Below are 20,911 nucleotides of genomic sequence, written 5' to 3' on the forward strand. Positions count from 1 at the left end.
GAAGGATGGTCCTACCTTGAATGCTGAGCTGTGACTTAGCAGACCCTGGAGCTAGACTGCCCAGCTGCTCCACTGCTTATGTGGCCTTTGACACAACCTCAGTTTGCTGCTTTATAAATGGAGATTACTTCATATTAAATTCGTTACTATGTGTATAGTAGCTGGCACATGGTTGATTACTCCTACTACAGGACTTCTGAAAAATGGGCAGATTTTGCTGAGGCAGTTCTATCAAAGGGCAAGTAGTTTCAGCTTTTTAAGGGCAGGACTACATCTCACCTTGTAGTCCGTGATACCTAACACAGTCACTTCAACACATCAGTCATATGAATTAACTTTATACTTTGAATTGCGTAAGTTATGTTATCACTTATTAGTGAAGAAAACACAAAATAAAACTCTCACCTCAAATTTTTGCCTAGATAATATATGTTGGCGTATTTAAATACGAATTTCTTATGCATTCTAAATATATTTAAAAGCTTAAGTATGAAACCCTGACCTAGAAGGGACTAGAAAACTATCTGGACTTTTTTCCATGGTTCCCTTTTTCCTCACAACCTCTACACTAGTGCTGAGAAAAACCATCTTTCTCAACACTTGACAGCAGGCATCCTCAGAAACATTTCTTAATGTTTTTCTTTGAGGCAGGAAAATGAAGTGCTTCATAGTTTCTTCCTTGTGTGCAAAGTCAAATTAATGGCATATACCAAGTAGGTAATTAGGCACTCACTGCCCACAGAAGAGACTTCAAATACGTGTCATGTAAGAAAAGAAATTTAAAGCAGCATTTACCTTAACAAGTCACTAATCATTGACTGTCTTTTTAAAAAAACATTGTTTCAAGGAGGCAAAAAGTAATGTTCCAGAATAGTACAGAGTGTGATGCAGCTGTATCTGAAAGTTTATTTGTTCTTTTAATTTTGTTACTTTTATACATTTGACATAGTTTTAGCTCTTTGTTTTTTAATTACTGCCTTATTTCGAAGCAACATTTGCTAAACTATTGAGCCAAAAAAAGAGTACAAGCAAATTATTCTTGGTATGTGGTGATAAATTGCCTCTGAACACTGTATGAGACCATGCTGAGTATATAGGCATTTAATATTCATTTTAGTGAATACCTAGTTCCTGATAGGCCTGCCCAGTTTGATTGGGACAAAAAATCCTGGAATGGTGGAGAAAAAAATTATTTAAAATTTTTAGGCCCTCGTGAAAAATGGAGACTCTTCTTTCCAAGGAATGCATTAGAGAAGAGATGTGCTTTGTGAATGGAGAAGGATTAGATTCTGATGGCAAAATTTGATTCTTCATAGACTATCTGGATTAGTTCCTGCATTTCCACAAAAGGATCTTGTCACTTGTCAGTGTTGGTCAGTTTCTTTTGTACTCTCTTTACCTTAGGTGACCTGAAACACATCACGAAGCTGAAACCCTGGGGGCTTTTTGAGGTTCTGGTGGAGAAGTATGAATGGTCTCAGGAAGAGGCAGCTGGTTTCACAGATTTCTTACTGCCCATGTTGGAGTTGATCCCCGAGAAGAGGGCCACTGCCGCTGATTGTCTCCGGCACCCTTGGCTCAACTCCTAAGCCCCAGCCCAGCACTGCAGCAGAGATCACACGCTGGCCCTCTGCCCCTCCCCTCCAACCATTTCCCTCTTCCCTTTTCAGGGTGAAGCTCTTCCTTCAAGGGTTTCTAGGGTGTTTTTTGGTTTTTGTTGAATCCAACATGTTCATTTGGGTTTGCTTATTTGACCCTGTGGAGATCCCCCCACAGCCATTGGGCATCCTAGGTGAATTTGGCCTTGATTGGGCTCAGCCAAAGACTAATGGACTAAAATGTGAAACAGCCTCTCACCCCTGTACCCTTGTCTTTCCATTAGGACATCCTTTAAATTATAAGCATCCTTTTAAAAAGAGCTATGAAGATGTATGAGCTCATCCTTTTATTCACTGACTCTAAGAGTCAAATTTTCTAGTGCATATCCTATTGCCAGCATAAGGATGAGAAGGGGAAAGGTATTACTTCTGTGTACAGCAGAGATATTAAACTTGCTGTATCCAGGCTGCATCATCTTCCTGGATTGTTTCTGTTGTTTTCTATGTTCACATTTTTTTCTGCGACTTTTAAACTGCTATCTTTTTAAATGAGCTGTATAAACACCGTATTTGGGTACCATTTTATCACTGTTCAAAGCACTGTCAAATTCCTTTCATCCTTTAATAACTCTAAGATCCTCGAATCTTCAGTCTGATTTTTGATGGAAACAAAAATGGAACCACTGACTAGTAGTTTCTTCAGAACCACATATATTCTGCAAACTGTCCTTTCCTATGTCTCTTCTGTACCCTACCAGCAGAGTTACTTTGATTGGCTGTTTGTTTTGTTTTTTAATCCCTGGCTGGCACTTTACTCATTGCACTTGAGTTTATTGCCCCATAACTAAAGAATTCAGGATGACTCTAGAAAGGAAAACTGGATTTCAGAGATTTCCCATCTGAGAAGCAACTGTCCTAGAGTTCTCGGTTCTTTTACAAACAGTCCCCAACTTTTATTTACAGCTTTTTCTTTACCTTGTCCAGAATTCAGCCTTAAAGCAGTTTCCCCCTACGACTTTGCCTTTCTCATTTTCTCAGAGGCTTCAGTCAGGTCTTAAATGAAATCCCAGGATACAAGAACCAAGGGGAGGGGGGTGGGATGGCACTTTTTTTTTATTGTTTATTTTGAGGGTTGTAGGGGTTTTTTTCTCTTTTTGTTTGGTTTAAGGTTAGCCATTCTCTGCTGCTATTCCTTTGTATAATGTAAGTTTTAAATTTTGAGATGATTGAAATGTACTTGAGGCTTTTTTTTTTTTTTTTTTTAATGAGAAAAGGCGTTGTGAATATTATTTTAGGATGGGCCTCTCCTAGACTTGCCCTAGACATTACATATATTCCTCGGGTCATATTGAAAAGCAAAAGAGGGACAGGATTGGGGTCACAGCTGCTTGTTCTGCACGGACCAAGTGGGCCTTGGGGATTACAGCATTCTCCAGAAGCGGCTACAGGACTCTGATTTACAGAAAGCCGAGGAGGTGCAACTTGAGGCTCTACTAGCAAAGCACCGATGAGACTGTTAGGTAGCCAACTTCCTTTACAGGAGATTGGAATCTAGATTCTGTCATTTATCTACCAACAAAGGCAAAGGAAAAAGTGGTGCAATTATGCAATCCATTTAACTCGTAAACATATTACCCTGAATAACTGGCCAGCCGTTCATCGATCCTTGATGGATAGTTCTGAAATCAGACATGTTCCTGTAGAAAGAATTTGAAGTGAGGCTGTTCTATGCACCTATCAAGAATAAAGAAAATAGATTGTATCAAACAACGGCAGGGAAAATCCTTCAGCAATTCTAATCCACTTTGGGTTTTCAGCGATATATACATCTAAAGCAATACCAGACTAGAACTGAATTCTTTTCTATGCTGTAAAATCACAATTGTGGAATTACAGGGATTCTGGTGATGACATTAAGGTGAACTAACCAAACACACACAAATAGAAGGCCCTGTTTTAACAACTGACATGAAGAGAAATTTTAATAAGAGAGAACCTGTAACTTTTTGGAAATGTTTTCCCACCAAACAAGGGCTTTTCCTCTATCACTTAAGGAGCCAGATGAATTAAAAGCCGTAGAAAGAGGCAGCTGTAGAATTTGATCTTCCAAGCACCCCATCTACCTTTCCTGAACTCAATCATAATGTCAAATTGCCAGGATCTCACTAAAGGATTTCTATTTGCTGTCAGTAAAAAATAAAACCCCAAACACATTTTTATTCTTTCTACTGGTTGCATTGTCTGTTTTCTTTGTAAATGCAGTACAATAAACAAATTATTTAATAACCTACATGTTTCCAGGAGATTTCTGTTTATTTGTTGCCCAAGTTGATCTGACCTAGCTTCAGAATGGAGGAAAGGATTGGTTGAGTTGCTTTTTGAATTTAAATATGCCATGAAACTGCGTAGCTTAAACACATGCCATTTTGGGGGGTTTGTAGCTTTGCTTCTATCTTTAAATTGGGCGTGGGGTGGGATTTAACAAAGTACATTTTGGTAAATTCTAAGAAAATTGTTATTCCCTACATTTGATACCATTTTTGCAGTATTTGTGGGGGGTTTTCCCCCACAGATCACAAAGTGCAAAATGTCGAAAGTTTTGTGAACTCAAAGGCACTGGACTGATGACCACTATTATACACAAGTATTCATATACTTGTCTCATTCACCCCTCAGTATAAATTCTTAGAAATGGAATGGCTGGGGCAGAGAGTAAGCACGTTTTTAAGGCTTTTAATAAATGTTCCCTAACTTACGTGGAGAACAGTTGGACTGTTTTGCTATGACCAACAGTATTTGAATGGGCCTATTGTAATCTCACTCATTTTATTCCTAATAGCCAGTTTGATTGCCCCAAAAGGGGAATCTCTTGTTTTAATTTGCATATTAGATGACTAGTGAAGTCAAAAGCTTGTTTCATGGGTTTTATTGGCCATTTGTAGTTTTGGGTTATTAGCCTACAATTACCCAGCTTTCTTTTGGCATGCTTCCCTATTTGATGATTTGGTAACATCTTTGTCATTTTTCCATCACATTTTCCAGTTTTTAATTTGCCTTTCATTTTTATTTGTGGTATTTCTGGGCTGTGCTGGGTCTTTGTTGCTGCACACAGGCATTTCTCTAGTTGCTGTGTGCAGGCTTCTCGTTGCGGAGCACGAGCTCTAGGTGCACGGGCTCAGTAGTTGTGGCACGTGGGCCCTAGAGCGTGTGGGCTTAAGTAGTTGTGTGTGGGCTCTAGGGCGCATGGGCTTCAGTAGTTGTGGTGCACGGGCTCAGTAGTTGTGGCTTGCAGGCTCTAGAGCACAGGCTCAGTTGCTCCGTGGCATGTGGGATCTTCCCGGACCAGGGATCGAACCCATGTCCCCTGCATTGGCAGGCAAACTCTCAACCACTGTGCCACCAGGGAAGTTCCTATTTATGGTATTTTTAATGTTATTCATAAAAAGTCCTCCAGCCCTGAACTACATAAACTGGTTTTTTTCTGTTTGTTTTAATTGAGCCATGCTTAAGACATATGTAGTGTGTTCATACTGTAGTGTTGACTAGAATGTAACCTGTTTAAAAAAACAACCAAAAAAAATTAAATTGGAATTCATCAAACCAGTATGTTCATCAGACTGATGAACTTAGGCAGTTTCTCTAAGCTTTGTGTTAAATGTATGGACCTTGAACTCTGAGGGTTTTGGAAAACTTAAGTTCTAAGGGAGCTTGTAGCTATCTCAAAATAACTGTCAAACTGAGGTGGAGTTACAGCCCTGAGTGTCCACAGGGAGACCATTTAGCTGCTCCAGAGCCTGCCCAGGTTACAAATCGACTTCATCACTGCTCATTGTTTTATTTTTGATGCCTGTAGAGTCTTCCAGTTTGGCCTTATAAGGAAAGTGATTTGCTCTTAGAGTATCACAAAAAATTGATGATTTATTGATAATAGAATCTGAACTTATATTTACTCTGTAAATAAGGTCTTAGGACACCAGAGAAGTTTCAACAGTCCTTTGTGTTTTGCCCACCAATTTGGTGCCGTTGGAGTTAGCAAAGCATTGATAATTTACAGCTCTTTCTCAGTCTTCAAAGCAATATGAAAAGATAATATCTAAACTTATATAAAGATAATATATATGAATCTTGAGACCTACTGAGGAGGAAGTTTGTCTTTATGTCACTTTAGTCTTGTTTTTAAAAGGTGGAATTTTAAAACAAGTGATAAGCATTTGTCTTTTAAGTCCTTGTGCAAATATTTATCCACACCAAGTCCTTATGATATCAGAAATATCTCAGTTAAAAAAAAACAATATTTGAGATCATTTTGTGTTTAGAAGTTTTAACTAAGTAAGTTTACATTAGTACCTACTCTGTTACTGACTGTACCACTCCTTGTAAAGGGATGAGGGTTTTCACTACATAGATGATCAATCTGATTTTATATCCTCCCAGGTTCAATTTTTTATCATAATCTTCTCTTTTGTCCTTAATTCATATCTAGTTGTTGCCCGTTATAATACAGTAACAAGCCTTGCCCTCCCATTTGGCAGAACTGGGTTGGTATCAGTGTATCAGCTGCCTGCAATTTGAGCTATGTTCATAGAAGTTGTGCCCTTACGACATTTCATTGGTTGCTTTGGATTTACTAAATATAGAGGAAAGTATGGTCAGTGTTGGAAATTAGTGGACCCTACTATAAATACTTGAAGTTAGATAGCAAAAGTGGGGTGAGTTTGAGGGTTAGGGCCCTTCATCTTCAGCAATTTGTTACAAAACAAACATGTATCCATCAGCATGTACGGTTACTAGAATCTAATCTTTGTTCCAGTAAAGCATTCTAGTAAATGCCCATTTCAGCAGAAAATTAATTACAAATAACTATGAGAAACAACTTTTTAAAATACTCCAATGATTCTCACCTCCTGGTATTCACACACTTGTGCAATTCCCTCACCTTTAACGTGGGCTGGACTTTGTGGTGGTTCTAACAATCAGATTAAGGCAAAAGTAGCAGGATGTCACTTAGATTTGGTTACAAAGGGTGCTTCCGTCTGTGCACCTGCTCTTGCTCTGTCTTGGAAGACTTGCTCTGGGGAAGCAAGTTGCCAGGTGAATAGCCCTTTGGAGAGGCCCTCAGCCAGCAAGGAACTCAGGCCTTCGGCCCAACAACCTGTGAGAAGTTGAGTCCTGCAGACAACCACTGAGCTTGGAAGCAGATCCAACACCTTAATTGCAGCGCTGTGAGAAGCCTTGAGGCAGAGACACCTAGCTGAGGCAGAGACACCTAGCTAAGCCTTGCTGATTCCTAACCCACAGAAACTGAAAGGTTTTAAGCCACTGAGTCGAGGGGTAATTTGTTATGCAGCAACAGGTAACTAATACAGAAATGCAAGATAATGAAAGCATTTAGGAAAGACACCCTTCTGGTTCACATTTCAGATGTAAATGATAAGGCCTTCTTACCTCTCTTGACCTGCTCAGTGCTAGTCACTGGTAAAGCTTGGGCATCACAACCATTCCTGTGCTCCAGCGCAAGGCAGAGGAAGGAGTAGAGTAACTCAACTTGGTTTAGAGGAGTGCTGGTTGTATTAATCTTTCTGTATACTTTCCAAGATGATATTTGAAGCATCTTTAAGAATTTAAAGGTAAAGCCACTTGAAAAGGGCTGATAAGCAGTTGTTAAGTGTCAGCCAAAATCATTACTTTATTGGAGAGGTTGAATTCTGAGTTTCCTTGAAGATAAAGCAAAAGGTGAAACGCTGAGTCCTGTGACTCAAACAGATTTAAGATTGTCCCCAGCACAGGTCATTAGTAAACATACACTCCTGCTTTGGTGAAACTCACTGTTCTTGAGAGCAAAGTGTAGGCTATTGGCAGATGCACCTTAAGCCCCCCAGAAACTTCTGTGGACCACCATGGTTGCCATTTCAGTGAGAAATATTTTGAAGTTAGGGAGGCTTTTAGAAATTTTTCTTTTGCCTTTTATAAAAAGTAAAATTACAAGAAATAACTGAACAAATCTATCTAGAAAAGTCACAAAGCTACAGAATTGGCCAAATTCTGTCACTTATCCGTTCATCAAGCTTGCATAGGGAATTCCCTGGCGGTCCAGTGGTTAAGACCTCTTTTACTGCCGTCGGCCCAGGTTTGATCCCTGGTCGTGGAACTAAGATCCCACAAGCCGCGCAACCAAAAATAAAAATAAAAAATAAATAAAAGCTTGCATAAAGTAGATGCCTGACAATGAAATAATTTTATCAGCACAAGAAAACATGAAAGTGATCATTCTTAAATCCCATTCTAATAGTCCCCCTCATCAACTGGGACAATGCTGGGATACTCATACCTAGCCTATCTGAACTGGAGAAGAAACACTGCACTGACTGGGCAGGTTGTCAAGAGTGCACTGGTTAAAAGGCATCTTTTAAACCAGTGCACTCTGAATAATCCCTGCAGCCCAGAATAAGAAACCTGTTTTCCGTGTCACTGCTGGTTGATCAAGCAACAAGATCCATTATGGTTTTGTTCGACATTTACCCACTTTCTACCTGTGAGAAAACAGCACCCACGTTTTCTCTTTACTGAGCAAACAGGCAAAAGACCAGAAAAAAGCACTGTTCTTCCTGGATCATTCACTGCAGATAATCAACAAAACCCTGTTTCTATTGCAATACATACCATCCTTAGGGCAGGGAACCGCCTAAAGAATCTAATCTTTGTCTTGGCATTTGCTACAGTGAGGTATTACCTAAACTGAGTTCCCCTCTAGAGACTGGTAAAAGATTCCCCATTTAATGTACCAAGTCCAAAGTTGTTTTTTTTACAGGAGAGTTCATCTATTACTCTAACAAATTACCTGGCCACAAGTAACAACTTTCCAAAACTGGTAACCCATTCTGATTGGGTCAGTGTGGACACTGAAAAAATGTGATTTTTGGTTCCAAAGGGAAAAAAGAATTTAGTCTCGAAAGTTTTTAGATCCTAAAGTCACCCAATCCTGATGGACTCAGGTTCCGGTGACCTCTCTGTTCCTTACCCATCTCTGAGCATCAATAAGAAAACAACCTGAAAAGAAAAAAGCAAAGGACTCCCTAAACCTCAACCTGAAATGATCCAGCATGCTTACAGCCACCTCTTCTTCATCGCCCTCTCAGAGCTGGGTGTTAATTTCTGGGTGCTTTCAAACAAGTATCCTCAGTGAATTAGACTGTTAGGGACTCACCTGGGAGGCCCCTAGACATAGACTCATCCTGCTCTCATTTTACGGAGAGGCCTCAAGAGGGTAAAGCAATTTGCTGGTGTGAAAGGATAGGAAGCGAAAGTGGGTCCCCAGTCAGGAGAGTTAAACACGTGTCTCTGAACATCTTGTATGTGGTCACTGCAGTTCTTCCTTGCTGGAGTTTTCCCGATACAGTAGGAGGTCTTGTCTCAGGAGATTGGCATCCTATAATGAAAGGCTTCAGGATTTCAGGCCTAGAGCAGCAGATACAGGGAAGCATGGAAGGAACAAGTTTCTGTTTCTGAAGAATTTGATTCCCTCATTTTCCATTGTCAGGGAAATAGATGACCTGTGGTATTAAAAAAAAAAAAAAAAGATTGCAAGATTATAGAATTTGACATTTTTTAAGCCAATAAAAACACAAAACTTCCCCACGTATGCTCACATTTTGATTCAGTTCTACTCCAGACATGCAAACTTCCTCACTAGTATATAAGATAGTATTAGTGTCCCTCAAGTAAAATCTCATGTCTTTTAAGATGTAAATAAATGTAGTGCAAGAAAAAAAAGCAGACAGCTGTAGTTAGCTTTGATTCAGTAATTCCACTCCAGAATTTATCAACAGGAGCAAAAAGTTATCTATGATAGCAGTGCTAGATGCCTAACTAAGGTCTCGTTTAGCAATGAAATGGTACACCAGTGCTGTGGAGTTTGTGGCTTTTAAAAACTTCAGTAAGGAACATGGCAAAAACATGAGAAAACGTTTATACTCTGTTTACTACTCGAAGTGTGACCCCTACCCAGCAGTGTATCACTGGGGAGCTGGTTAGAAATGCAGTGCTTGGCACCACTCCAACTGAATCAGTCTGAATTTTAACAAGATCCCCAGGTGAGCTATGCACATTAATGTTTAAGAATCATAAGTGGGGGGGGGGGGGACGATGCTAATTTATCATTATTCAAAAAAGTATGTCTTTGTGGTCAAGGATGGGAAGGTGCTTAGCAAAAATGATCAATAAAATAGTTCAAATGGAGATAATCCCTGCGACCCACACACAGTACCTGGCCTGCTGTAAGTCCTCAATAAATGACAGCTATCAGGGAGGTGATACTGTTGTGGGCTATTCCTTCTCTTCCTTCCTCCATCCCTCCCTCCTCCTCCACCCTTTCTTTCTTTTTAAAGGTGTTCCTTCATGTCCTTGTTAAATCACATTTTAGAAACTGAAATGACAATAAGGAAATTAACATGTGTTTCGTTTTCAACCAGACATAAAAATTGGTTAAATTCGTGTTTTGCTTTTTGCTTCAGCTATCAGGGAGCAGGGAGCTAAATTTAATACTCAATACACTAATTCTGTTAGCCTAGCTTTCTGTAATATTTGTTTTCTTCTCTATGACTTTTATTTTCTATTTTATTAGGTTTTCCACTATGTCTCTTAAAATCACGTAAACTTCTTTCTGAAAATAAGGGTCCAAATGACAATAATGACTTCTAAAAACAGTCTGTTCTTGTTTGCCAGGCTCCACAAAAAGATGAGTTTATGAAACCACCTGCCTGTTTTAAATTATTTCTCTCCCTGTGCTTTTACCACTTCTCAAGACACAAGTAAAGTTAAAGGGTTCCTGTTTGCCCCTCAGTGAAGGTCTCAGATGCCAGCCAGCTCCTGCCCCCTCCCACCCCACAGCCACCCCCCTACCCCCTCTCCCCCTAGGCCCTACAGCCCAGCTTCCTGAGTCATTCTGCGAGGCCACAGCACTTCCAAAGGAACACAGACCACTCTCCAATCAAATTACGCACCAACACTCCTGTTGCTTCAGGCTTCCTCTGCGATAAAAAAAAAAAGAGAACAGTATGTGTTTACAACCAAGCCTTGTTTTCAGGATAATTCCCTGCACACTATTCCCTCTCCAAACTAGTTCAAATTCCTCTTATTCACTCTCAAGAAAGCGTGCACTTTTTGTTCATAATGTTTATCAGCTTGTGATTCCATCTTGCATGATTGTCTCCCTTACTAGACTTAAGGTCCAAATGTAGACTTCCTCCCTCACTGTCCCCCCTGGACCTAAAGGTGTCAGTGGGCACCTGGAGCACAGGTCCTATTATTGGCTGGGCAGATGGATGATATAAAGAGTGGAGGTACTGGAAAGACAGAAGGTGGAGAGAACTAACATTTATTCATCACCTAAAATATGCAGGTATTGTTGGTGCTTTATATACACTAATCCTCAGCACAATCTTTTATTTTTTTATTGAGGTATAATTTACTAACATAAAATTTACTCCTTTAAAGTATACAACTCAGTGATTTTTAGTGTATTCACTACATTGTGCAATGTACATCACTACTATCTGCTTCTAGAACATTTTCATCACCCCCAAAAAACCCTGTGAACTTTAGCAATCACTCCCAATTCCCCCCTCTTCCCAGCCCCGGGGAAATACTAAAATTTACTTCCTGTCTCTGTGGATTTGCCAGTTCTGAACATTTCATATAAATGGGGTCATACAGTATCTGGTCTTTTGTATCTGGCTTCAATGTTTTCTTCCACACTATAGCAATTACCAGTACTTCATTCCTTTTTATGGCTGAATAATAACTCATTGTATGGATATACACATTATGTTCATTCAGTCATCAGATGCATGACTGTTATGCTACTATGAACATGTGTACAAGTTTTTGTGTGAACATATGTTTTCAATTTTCTTGTGTATATACCTAGGAGTGGAATTGCTGGGTCACGTGGTAACTCTGTTTAATCATTTGAAGAACTGCCATTCTGTTTTCTACAGCAACTGCACAATTTTACATTTTCTATAGCAACGTACGAGGATTCCAATTTCTCCACATGCTCATCAGTACTCGTTATTGTTCATCTTTTTTGTTACAGCCATCCTAGTGGGTGTGAAGTGATATCTCATTGTGGTTTTGATTTGCATTTTCATAATGACTAATGATGTTGAGTATCTTCTCATGTGCTTTTTGGCCATTTGTATATCTTCTTTGAAGAAAAGTCTATTCAAATCCTTTGCCCATTTGGGACTTCCCCAGTGGTGCAGTGGTTAATACTCCATGCTCCCAATGCAGGGGGCCCAGGTTGGATCCCTGGTCAGGGAACTAGATCCCACATGCTGCAACTAAGAGCCTGCATGCCACAACTAAAATCCTGCACACGGCAATGAAGATCCCGCGTGCTGCAACGAAGACCCGGCGCAGCCAAATAAATAAATTAATTAAAACTGTATACTTAAAAAAAAATCCTTTGCCCATTTAAAAAATTGGGTTATTTTTTATTATTGTTGAGTTGTAGGAGTTCTTAATATACTCTGGATACTAGCATTATGATTATGATTTGCAAATATTTTCTCCCAATCTATGGGTTGTCATCACTTTCATGATGGTGTACTTCGAAGCACAAAGTTTTCAGTTTTGGGCTTCCCTGGTGGCGCAGTGGTTGAGAGTCCGCCTGCCGATGCAAGGGACACGGGTTCGTGCCCCGGTCTGGGAAGATCCCATGTGCCACGGAGCAGCTAGGCCCGTGAGCCATGGCCGCTGAGCCTGCGCGTCCAGAGCCTGTGCTCCGCAATTGGAGAGGCCACAACAGTGAGAGGCCCGCATACGGGGGAAAAAAAAAAAAAGTTTTCAATTTTGATGAAATCTAGTTTATTTTTTTCTTTGGTACTTGTGTATTAGGTGTCAAATCTAGGAAACCATTGCCTAATCCAAGATCTAAGAGTTTTATAATTTTATATCTTACATTTAGGTCTTTGATCCATTTTGAGTTAATTTTTGTATATGATGTGTGGTAGGTGGCCCAACTTCATTCTTTTGCATATAGATATCTGGTTGTCCCAGCACCATTTATTGAAAAGACTATTCTTTTCCCCATTGAATGGTCTTGGGCACCCTTGCTGAAATCAGTCGGTCGTAGATGTTTGGTTTTATTTCTGGACTCTCTATTTTATTCCATTGATCTGTATGTCTATCCGTATGTCAGTACCACACCGTCTTGATTATTGTATCTTTCTAGTAAGTTTTTTGTGTTTTTTTTGTTTTTGTTTTTGTTTTTGCGGTACGCGGGCCTCTCACTGTTGTGGCCTCTCCCGTTGCGGAGCACAGGCTCCAGACGCGCAGGCTCAGCGGCCATGGCTCACGGGCATAGCCACTCCGTGGCATGTGGGGTCCTCCCGGACCGGGGCACAAACCCGTGTCCCCTGCATCGACAGGCAGACTCTCAACCACTGCGCCACCAGGGAAGCCCCTCTAGTAAGTTTTGAAATCAGGACATGTGTGTCCTCCAACTTTGTTCTTCTTCAAGATTGTTTTGGCTATTCTGGGTCTCTTGCATTTCCAATTGACAAGCCGATCCTAAAATCAAAAAGCCAGCTGGGATTTTGATAGAAATTGCATTAAATCTGTAGATCAGTTTGAGGAGTATTGACATGTCAGCAATATTAAGTCTCCTGATCCATGAACAGGGATGTTTCCATTTACTTAGGCCTTTTCTTTAAACAATGTTTTTTAATTTTCATGTACCTTTCATTTACTTTTTTGTTAAATTTATTCCTAAGTATTTTATTCTTTTTGTTGCTATTGCAAAAGAAACTTTTTAATGTCATTTTCAGATTGTTCATTGTTAGTGTATACAAATACATTTTTGTATATTGTTCTTATATTCTGCAGCCTTGCTGAAGTTGTATGTTAGCTTTAATAGTTTTTTAGTGGCTTATTTAGGACTTTCCATATACAAAATCATGTCATCTGCTAATAGAGATAGTTTTTCTTCTTCTTCTCCAAAGTAGATGTCTTTTATTTCTTTTTCTTAACTAAGTTTCCTGGCTGTAACCTCCAATACAATCTTCAATAGAAGCGACGAGAGCAGACATCCTTATCTTGTTCCTGAGTACAATCTTGTGAAGTAGGTATTTTTTAAAAATGAGGAAAAACCTGCCTCCTACCCTCTAATGAGGGGAAATGAGGCTCAGATCAGAAAATGGATATGCGGAGAACCCCCAGGCTACTCTAACCCAAGGGGGCTAGGCTCCCACCATCTGCAGTCCAGGAGCTGTCACATCTCTGCCCTAACCTGCCTTTCCTCCTTCCCCAAAAAATCATCATCCCCTTTGCTCCCCTGTTGTTCCTCTCTCCATCTAGCAAACTCCCCTGTTACTTCAAGACCCAGCCTCAGTGCCACCTATGGGAGGCCACACCTAGCTCCCCAATCTGGACCAGGGCTCTCTGCCCTGTAGGCCCTGCGAGTACAGGGGGACAGGGGGACACGCTTTTATCACAGACAGCCTCTGCCACATAGGTCTGTCAATGCCTTATCGCATGCCAGCCTGCAACCCTCCACTGGCCCTTGGCATCTGCGACAAGGGCTGTGTTTGATCGGTCTTGGTGTCCTCACCCTTGGCCAGTGGCCAAACCTCAGGCACCTGGCAGAGAGGAAGCCTCACCTCCCTGGGGTAGAGAGAATTACCTTGTCCATCGGCCTTATAGTCGTCAGGGAGCAGCTTGTCCTGGCGGTAGCCCAGCACAAAGGCCAGGAAGGAGAGGATGAGGGCGTCTCCAATGCTGAGGATGGCCAGCATGAAGGCCCAGCGGATGGTGCAGTGGCCCAGTGTGTATTTGCCGGTCTGCTCCCCGCACATGCGCCGTACCTCACTTGAGTCCCAACCATCTGGGTAGACCAGGCAGCCAATCATCAGGCCTGTGGCTGAGGGGGCAGGAGGGGTACAGATGGTGTCAAGCTGGGTGTGCTCGCCTGCTGCCTCCCACCTTGCACTGCTGTCATCGTGTCACCTCCCTTCTTCTCTTATTAACAGCCTTGAGAGGCACAAGGGGCAGCTCCTGCCATCCTTCTTGTAGAACACGGGGGAGAAAACTGAGGCTCCAAGAGCTAAAGCTACTTGCCCCTGGGGGCCAGTGGTCAGGGGTAGAGGCTGAGAGCAGAGCTCCGCAGCCCTGGGAGGTTCTGCCACAGCACCAGGTGGTTCTACCAGGCCCTCAGCTGTACCCCTCACTTTGGACTTGACGAGGCACCTGGCTTCAAAGTCCTCCCAAAATCTGGTCCCAGCCCAGAGAACTCATCACTCCTCAGATGTACATTTGTTCATACTCCAACATCTCTGAAATAAGTGTAATAAAGCTTTAGGCTACAATTTGATTAGAAGTATTTTTCCTTTTTACAGCACATAGAATAATGGTGTGTCCTACAACTCAGGTATCTTAGATTGAATGAATACAGGAAGTTTTCCAGCCCCATCTCTGGCTGCTTCCTTCATGAACCTTCCATTCAATCAAACAGGTCTCCACACTATTACCCACTACGGAACAGTGCAGTTGTCCACACTTCCCTGAATGTGTTTAAAATGCTGATTCCCAGGTCAGGGTTGGGTTCAGGAATCCCTGTCTTTAAAAGCACTCTTCTGGGTGATTCTCTCAACAGGAAAAGCTGGGAAACACTAGGGAAGGCTGCCTGGATCTCAAGCCCAGCTCTTTACTAACTAGCTGTGTGACTCAGAGCAAGCTACTTAAGTTTTCTTGCTTCAGTTTCCTCATCTGTAAAATGGGAATAGTAATGGTATCTAGCTGTTTGGATTGCAGCGAGGTTACAATGAGTTAATATTGGAAAAGTGCTCAGAAGCTTGCCTGACACATAGTTGGCATTTCCTGAGTGTTAGCTAGTATGCCACACTGTGCTTTCATTGATTTAGCATTGACAGCCAAAAATTTCATCTTCCCCGCCTTCCCTCCACTACTCCCACACCCGCCCACCAAATTTCCACCCCAACTTAGCTGCCAAGACAGGTATATATTCCTGGGATGTGACTGGGGCAACCCAAGGACAACCGCCAGGCAGGCAGGGGGTGCCTTCCTTCCCTTGTCTGTGCCACTTTCCCACCCCTGGCCCTCCTTTCACAGGCCTGGAGGCTCTTTAGTGCCAAAGCTGTGCCCTACCTGGGAGCCCCATGGAGAAGCACCTCGCGGGACCCAAAGTCACCAACCTGGGGCTCCGCTTGCTCTTGCAAGGAAAGTTAGCAGATCGAACAAAAGTACAACAAAGTGTAAAGATCAAAGATCCCACCTCCCCACCTAAATGTATCAACCGTCCTTGTTTTTTTCTAGGAGGAGCTCATTTACATACTTCTCTTATAGATTACAAAATACTTCATGTACCATTTTTCTCTCGACCCTTACCACAGTTCTGTGAAGTAGGCCATGTATTAATATCCCATCTTCAGATTAAAAGACTGAGGTCTCAGAAACTAAGTGAGTTGCCCAGTCATTTAGCGAGGGCAGAGCCAAGACCTGCTATCGTGGCTCCTGACTTTCTTTACTTCAAAGTTAATTCCCCCAAGCCTCCCAGACTGACATCTCTCCAAAGAGCCGAATGTATTTAGTGGTGACATTTTAGACTTAGTGACAAACAGCAAGATCCTTAGGATGGAGGAGGGGGACCCTCCCAGAGCTCTTTGGTAAAACCTGTGCTCTTCCCCACGTGGTGTGTGACAAGTCCTCTGGTACCTGGCATGGCCCCCTTCTCCTTCTACAGCACCTCCCTACAGGGGTTCAGAAAAGATCCCAGGGCCTCCGACTTGGAAAAAGGTTGTTACTATGGGTGCCACAGCCCTCTAGGAGCACCCCACCCATCTACCTGGGCACAGCGGGGGTCCATCCCATTGTGGTGTCTCAGGGCTCTAAATAGAGGCCAGCAGGGTATTCTCAGGCAAGTTTACTTACCCTCTCTGACTTCCAGTCTCTCATCTGTAAAATAAGGATAATAATACCTGACTCGGAACAGGGTTATGAGGGTTACGCGTGACCATGTATAGAAAGTGCTTACTGCAGTGTCTGGTACATGGTAAGTGGCCAGTTAATGTTAGTTGTTGCTATTATTATTGGCATTGAAGTCAGATGGAAGCAACCTCGATGGATGTGGCTGTCATTAGAGCTGTTTACAAGTATTTCAGGTACATAGTAGGATTATACTTCCTCTCCTCTCTCCCTTGAAGTTAGGCAAGTTCATAAAAATTCCTTCAGCCAATAAAACGTGAGCAGAAATGCCGTGTGCTTTTCCAGGCCAGAGCATTTAACAGCTGATGGAGACTCTCCAGAGCTCCCTTTCCCTTCGCAATGATGACAGCCAGATGACAGCTGATGCGCCATCAGCCTGGGCTCTGGAAGAGCCCAGTGAGAGCAGAGCCCTCCACTGATCCTCAGTGAGCGTGTACCATTATCAAGAAATAAACCTTTGTCATAAGCCACTAAGATTTGGGAGTTGTCTGTTACTGTGGCATCACCCCATCCATCCTGACTGATAAAGTTGTTTTGTGTTTTTTGTGTTTACTGAGCACCTACCATGTGTTAGGCACCGTGCAAGGTGTTTTCCATGCATTACAACATCCCATCCTTGCAAGAACCCTGTGATGGGGGTACTGTTGCTACCTTCTACAGATGAGTTTAATAGAACTCAGACAAGCAAATTGCCCTACCTGTGTTTTCAGGATCTGGGACCACATTCTGCCTACACCTGGCATCCAGAAGCTCAGTTAGCTTTGTTAAGCTACAGCCCCACCCTGCCCCGTTCAGCAGTCCTCCTTCCCTTTGTCAAGTTACAGCCCCACCCTGCCCCGTTTATCAGTCCTCCTCCCCTTCTGCTGCTCCCTTCCCTGGCCCCAGGCTTACTTGGCAAGGTTAAGCCAACTGGTTTAGGTCTCTTCAAATGGAGGAATCTCCCAGCTGCTGGCTGTGGGGCACACCTCCTCCTCACCCCTCCCTTTGGCTCATCTTCCCTTCCCCAGCACCGAAGAATGGAACACGACACCACCTTTGCTCTCCCCCAGCGTAAATGTTTCATGGGATGGCACCTGGCCACCTCTGCTATCGGTGTCTTCGGCTGCATGACCCAGTCAGGGTCTGACTCAAATGGCCTGGTGACCCCTCCCCTACCCAGGCCCTCCCGGCACTGCCTGTTCAGCAAATGGCACCTGTTGCAGGAGGTTGGGGGAGTGGGACAGTGGAGAAAATGGGAGAGGGAGTGTTGTGTTTCCAGCATCCCATAGCTCTGATATGGAGGACCAGCTGGCAAGCGTGCCAGGGTCCATTCTACTCCTCTTTGTCACAGAACTGCTAAATCTTCATTCTCCCTTCTTCCTCCCCACTGTCCACTGATACTTGCCTCATCCCTGCCCCAGCCTCTCCCTCATCATATAGACGGAGTACAGAGAGAGAGAGAGATGGCAGGGGGATTGGGGAGGCAGCTCTGGAACCAGGTAGGTAGCCTGAGTACAAGATTCAGAGTCGAAGGTTCTGTCCCTCACTACCTGTGTGCTAAAAGACAAGTTACCGGCTAAGAGCCTCTTCTGTAAAACAGGAGGAAAACCCACCTCACTGTGTCATGATGAGGCTCCTCCAGATGATACATGTGGAAGTACTTTACAAATCATTACACTTATGTAAATGTGTGCCTCAGTAAAAGATGTCTTTGGAATACAGCTAGTTCTTGGGACTCACTGCCTTTATTCTATTGCCTTTGTTGCCAGATGATCTGCTGTAGCCTTGGCTAAGTCTTCTCTCTCAGTCCCAGATTCCTCATCTATAGCTGGGGGGAGCATGCTATAGCTCTCTAGGGTCCCCTCCAACTCTGACAGTCTTGAGTCTACATGTTTGGTTGTATGGGATTCTGATCCCTATTCCATTCTCCCTGTTAACACTGCTTCTCATTCTAACCAATGATGTCAAGATGATTTCACTCTAGCCTTCAGTCCCTAACAAGGCTCCTGGACGTTTCCCTAGTATGGACAGTCTGTGTGTGGTCCTTGGAGGGACCAAGGGCTGCAGGACAAGGTCTTAGGCATCCCTTTCTAGGCTCTAGAGGAGAGCAGGACCAGCTGGCCCAAGGACCCAGTGGCCTGCCTGGGGCCAGGAGCAGGAAAAGGGGGACAGGGAAGGCCTTGCCTCTGAACACCACCAGTAGCCACCTACCCCACATAGTTCTAAAAGACCCTATTCCCCTCCCCCATCACAAAATATCACTTCCACTTGCTGCCCCAAATGCTCACAATTGCTGCATCAAGTATGGAATCCTATAATTAGGGAACAAAGACCTTCACTCTACCGTAAGTGACTTGCTCCTGGGAAAATCATTTCCCCTCTCTTGACCTCAGTTCCTCATCTACAGGAAGAGGAGGTTGAACAATTTGATCTCTAAGGCCTTTCTGGTCTCAGCCATCCCAAGACTCTCTAATTACTCTTCCAAGGCATCTGCAGGGCATTGAGTATGGCTGCGCTATAAAGGAGGACAGCTGAGTAGGAGGCTCAGCGACTCCACAGAAGGTGGGCCCCTGCCTGCCCTCCCGCTATCCCTCCTGCTATTCCTGCTCACCCGCAGCCAGCTGCATCCATGCGCAGATCTTGTAGACAGTGGCCGTGTTGCAGACAAAGAACAGGCTGAAGCAGATGATGGAGCCGATGATGAGGAACATGGCCAAGGCCACGAAGAACATGGCAGTCTTGAAGGCTCTAGAGGGGATGGAGGAGAAGTCCAGCGGGCCACCCTTGCAGATAAGCTCAGACGACAGCACGTTGCCCACGCAGTAGGAGAAAAGGCCAAAGTAGCCTGCCTGGGGTGTGCTGACGCTGTCACCTATCCAGTAGGGCTGGATGAAGAGCGCCATGACCAGCACGGAGAAGCAGATGGTGAGTGTGCCCCACATCACACCTACGGCCCTCGAGTTCCGCACATAGTTGGTATGGTAGATCCTGGCTGCCTCCTGGGCAGGCAGCAACTTCACCATGGTGACGGCACTGGGTCCTGGGCTGGGGACTTGTGGGCTGGAAGTGGCTTTGCAGATGGATGGAGGCCCGGAAGTGGGTCACCCCTCAGCCAAGTTTGGAGAGAAGGCGGAGGTCAGGGCACAAGGTAAGGCTCCCTCCAAGGTAGAAAAAAGAGGACTAATAGGACGGGGAAGATGACCTTGGCCTCTTCAGGGGAAGCTTGTCCAGGTGCCTGTGTCCCCTCTTGCTCTAGCCGGGCTGTCTCCTGTCTCCTACCTCCTCTCAAACCCGCCGTGGTCCCGGGCCTGCTGGCGCCGCCCTGCCCCGCCCCCAATGCCAGCTGAGAGCACCAGAGAGCTCCGCCCCCCTCGCGCGGCCCGGCTCCTCCTCCCTCCCTCCTCCGAGAGCATTGCTTTCAGCACCGTGGCCAGCGCCTCGGGACTCCGGGCAGAGATAGGTGCAGAGCGGCCGACCTACTCACTGCACACCCCCGCCACTGGGAATCAAGGCCCCCCTTCACCCTCCTGAGCAGGGAAGGCAAGAATTGAAGGCGTGAGGCTGCGGTTGTCACATTCCTCTCGCTTGGTTTCCAGCCGCAAAAGCGATTCTTGAGCGCAGTCCGTATCCCATCCCACCGCTCCCTGGCTCCCTAGTCATCCTCCCGGAACCTCCAATACCCCGGAGGCCAGCAACGCCTTCCGGGTCACTGGTTTCTCGTCCCTATCGCTCAATCGACAATTACTAAGAGCCTATTGTGTACTACGCCCTATGGTGGAGGATATCTTCCCTCAGAAAGAACCATAGAATACAAAGGACAGAGCCCCTGCTCTCAAGGACCGTGAGGTATTTACATATATGTAAATATATGTGTATTTGCAATGCAGACTGATAGGGTGATAATAGAAGCTACAAAGTAAAGAACAGTTCTTATGAGCCTTCTCAGACCTTAACATATGCTTTTTGTTCAATACAATGTCTTTCTCCTCTTGTTTATATTTTTGTTACCTATTTCTTTTTTTAAATTTATTTTTTATTGAAGTATAGTTGATTTACAATGTTGTGTTAATTTCTGCTGTACAGCAAAAGTGACCCGGTTATACACATATACACATTCTTTTTTAATTCTTTTCCATGATGGTTTATCCCAGGACATTGAATATAGTTCCCTGTGCTATACAATAGGACCTTGTTGCTGATCCATTCTATATGTAATAGTTTGCATCTACTAACCCCAAACTCCCACATCCCTCCCTCACCCCCCTGCATATTTCCTTTTTTCCCCTCTTTTTCAAAATATCTATATTTTTCCTGAATTTATAGGTAAATACATG

At 43.7% G+C, this 20,911-nt stretch overlaps 2 protein-coding genes across 2 annotated transcripts in view; one reads left to right on the forward strand and one right to left on the reverse strand.

The window, feature by feature from the left end:
• SRPK1 (SRSF protein kinase 1) overlaps nt 1-3,888 on the forward strand; it is an 81,302-nt gene extending 77,414 nt beyond the window's left edge. Inside the window, 1 exon segment of the mRNA XM_067753187.1 lies at nt 1,405-3,888. Coding sequence (XP_067609288.1) covers nt 1,405-1,589 — 185 coding nt within the window. The 3' untranslated portion in view covers nt 1,590-3,888.
• Nucleotides 3,560-20,052, reverse strand: LHFPL5 (LHFPL tetraspan subfamily member 5). Its single transcript, XM_067753191.1, has 4 exons — nt 19,189-20,052; nt 14,281-14,517; nt 10,598-10,624; nt 3,560-9,148 (listed from the first exon to the last, which is right to left on the reverse strand). Exons 1-3 carry the CDS (start codon nt 19,598-19,600, stop codon nt 10,614-10,616), a joined length of 660 nt encoding a protein of 219 aa, XP_067609292.1. The 5' UTR covers nt 19,601-20,052; the 3' UTR covers nt 3,560-9,148; nt 10,598-10,613.
• Nucleotides 20,053-20,911: the final 859 nt, after the last annotated feature.

This window comes from Pseudorca crassidens, chromosome 10 (assembly GCF_039906515.1).
Source record: "Pseudorca crassidens isolate mPseCra1 chromosome 10, mPseCra1.hap1, whole genome shotgun sequence".
In the NCBI taxonomy this organism is placed as follows: Eukaryota; Metazoa; Chordata; class Mammalia; order Artiodactyla; family Delphinidae; genus Pseudorca; species Pseudorca crassidens.